We start from the raw sequence: 1,542 nt of genomic DNA on the forward strand, positions 1-1,542 counted from the left end.
CAAGGAAAAAAGTAAAGTAATAAAGTTCTAAAAAGGAATTAAACTACAATCAGTTGGGGAGAGAACGATAATATTGGCCTAATGTGGAAGGGAAGACCTCAGTAAAAGAAAATGACAGTAAAAACATTTAAGTAAGAAAAATATTGTAAAGTCTATTTCTATACATAAAGAAATAGAAGAACAAAGACTACAGAAGAACAAAAAACCCTGGATGAGCACCACAGAAAGCAGCAGAAAAAAATCTGACAATACATCACTTGAAGGAGATAAATCTGGCAACTTTACCTTTCTGTATCAAAATCCTGACTGAGTTCTTTTTCTTCCTATTTTCATCCTACCCTTACTCCCTTATTGGAGAAAGGACTTGAAAAACAAAAGAAGAGGCCACTTAAAACTGGAAATGGGGAAAGACAGACACAAAGAAACACCCAGCTCAAAGCACCAATGTTCTCCCATATTCCAGAACAACAATAACCGCTTCTGTACAGGGTCTTGCAAGGAACATTCAGAGACCACATTTTTTCTAGTAAGAAAACATAAACTGGATGTCATTCCATTGAAAACCAGTTAAAGAAACGATTGGTTCTACTATATATACTTACAGCTTGTTCATTTCTCATTCCCACATATTTTATTCCAACTGCCTGGGCTGCAACTGCAATTTCCATGACTGGAATACCCACAATGCCAAACATGTATTCAATATTCTGAAAAGAAAAACGTTAGAAGAAAACAGATTTAGACACTTTTTAGACATCTTTATTAAAGCCAGCTTTAATAAACAGATGCCAAATACAGACATGCTAACTATACAGGCAGTCTGAAAATAAACTGTACCAACAAAGAGTGTTAACGGGTTGGAATGGACCTTAAAGATCATCTGGTCCTAACTCCCCCTGCCATGGGACAGGGACACCTCCCACAGTGAGTACATATGTAGTCACGGAGAAATTCAAGGGTCACTGTGGGAATATATACAATGCTAGCTGCTGTTTGCAGCTCACCCTCCGTGGTTGTGAATGCCCTGGATTTCTGAGGCCTATGAGTAGTGGGACAGTGGTTCAGCCCATTCTTCCTCAGGCAACATGTGATTAGTGCTTTCTGCTGTCTCTTGGGATCTCTCTGCTACATTACTTTCCTGTTTCTCAGGGTGTCAGATTCATCTACACCTAAAATGTGCCATGGCATCTCATGTTTTTAAACTTTCACAGAAATTTAAAACCAGAAAGGCCCCAAGAAACAACTGGGATGGTAGAGAGAGCTGAGATGAAGAAGACTATGCTGATTTTTATTACAACCGTACTACTTTTTTGGTTGTCACGGGCCAAACGCAAAGCCCTTTGTCAAGAGCAGTGTCAGGTCAGTAACACCTCACATTTAGAGACAAGGCCGGAGGTCTGATCGCTGCCAAGGAGGCAGGAGACAGGGGCTGTCCGCACTGCTGGGCGGCAGCGGACCCAGCGAGAGAGCTCGGGAAGGCAGTGAGGGAGCAGGTGACACCGCCCCGGGGCGGCAGCAGCTCTCCCCCACGGGGCGGCAGGA

The 1,542-nt window shown here is 42.4% G+C and overlaps 1 protein-coding gene across 1 annotated transcript in view; it reads right to left on the bottom strand.

Annotated features, from left to right (window-relative positions):
* The window catches only part of HACL1 (2-hydroxyacyl-CoA lyase 1), a gene marked incomplete at its 5' end in the record, with an annotated part of 21,094 nt that extends 20,387 nt beyond the window's left edge, over positions 1-707 (bottom strand). The window contains one exon of the mRNA XM_009074108.1: positions 603-707. Coding sequence (XP_009072356.1) covers positions 603-707 — 105 coding nt within the window. The remainder of the gene's footprint in view (positions 1-602) is intronic.
* Positions 708-1,542: the final 835 nt, after the last annotated feature.

The sequence above is a fragment of the Acanthisitta chloris genome, unplaced genomic scaffold, assembly GCF_000695815.1.
Source record: "Acanthisitta chloris isolate BGI_N310 unplaced genomic scaffold, ASM69581v1 scaffold29634, whole genome shotgun sequence".
Taxonomy (NCBI): Eukaryota; Metazoa; Chordata; class Aves; order Passeriformes; family Acanthisittidae; genus Acanthisitta; species Acanthisitta chloris.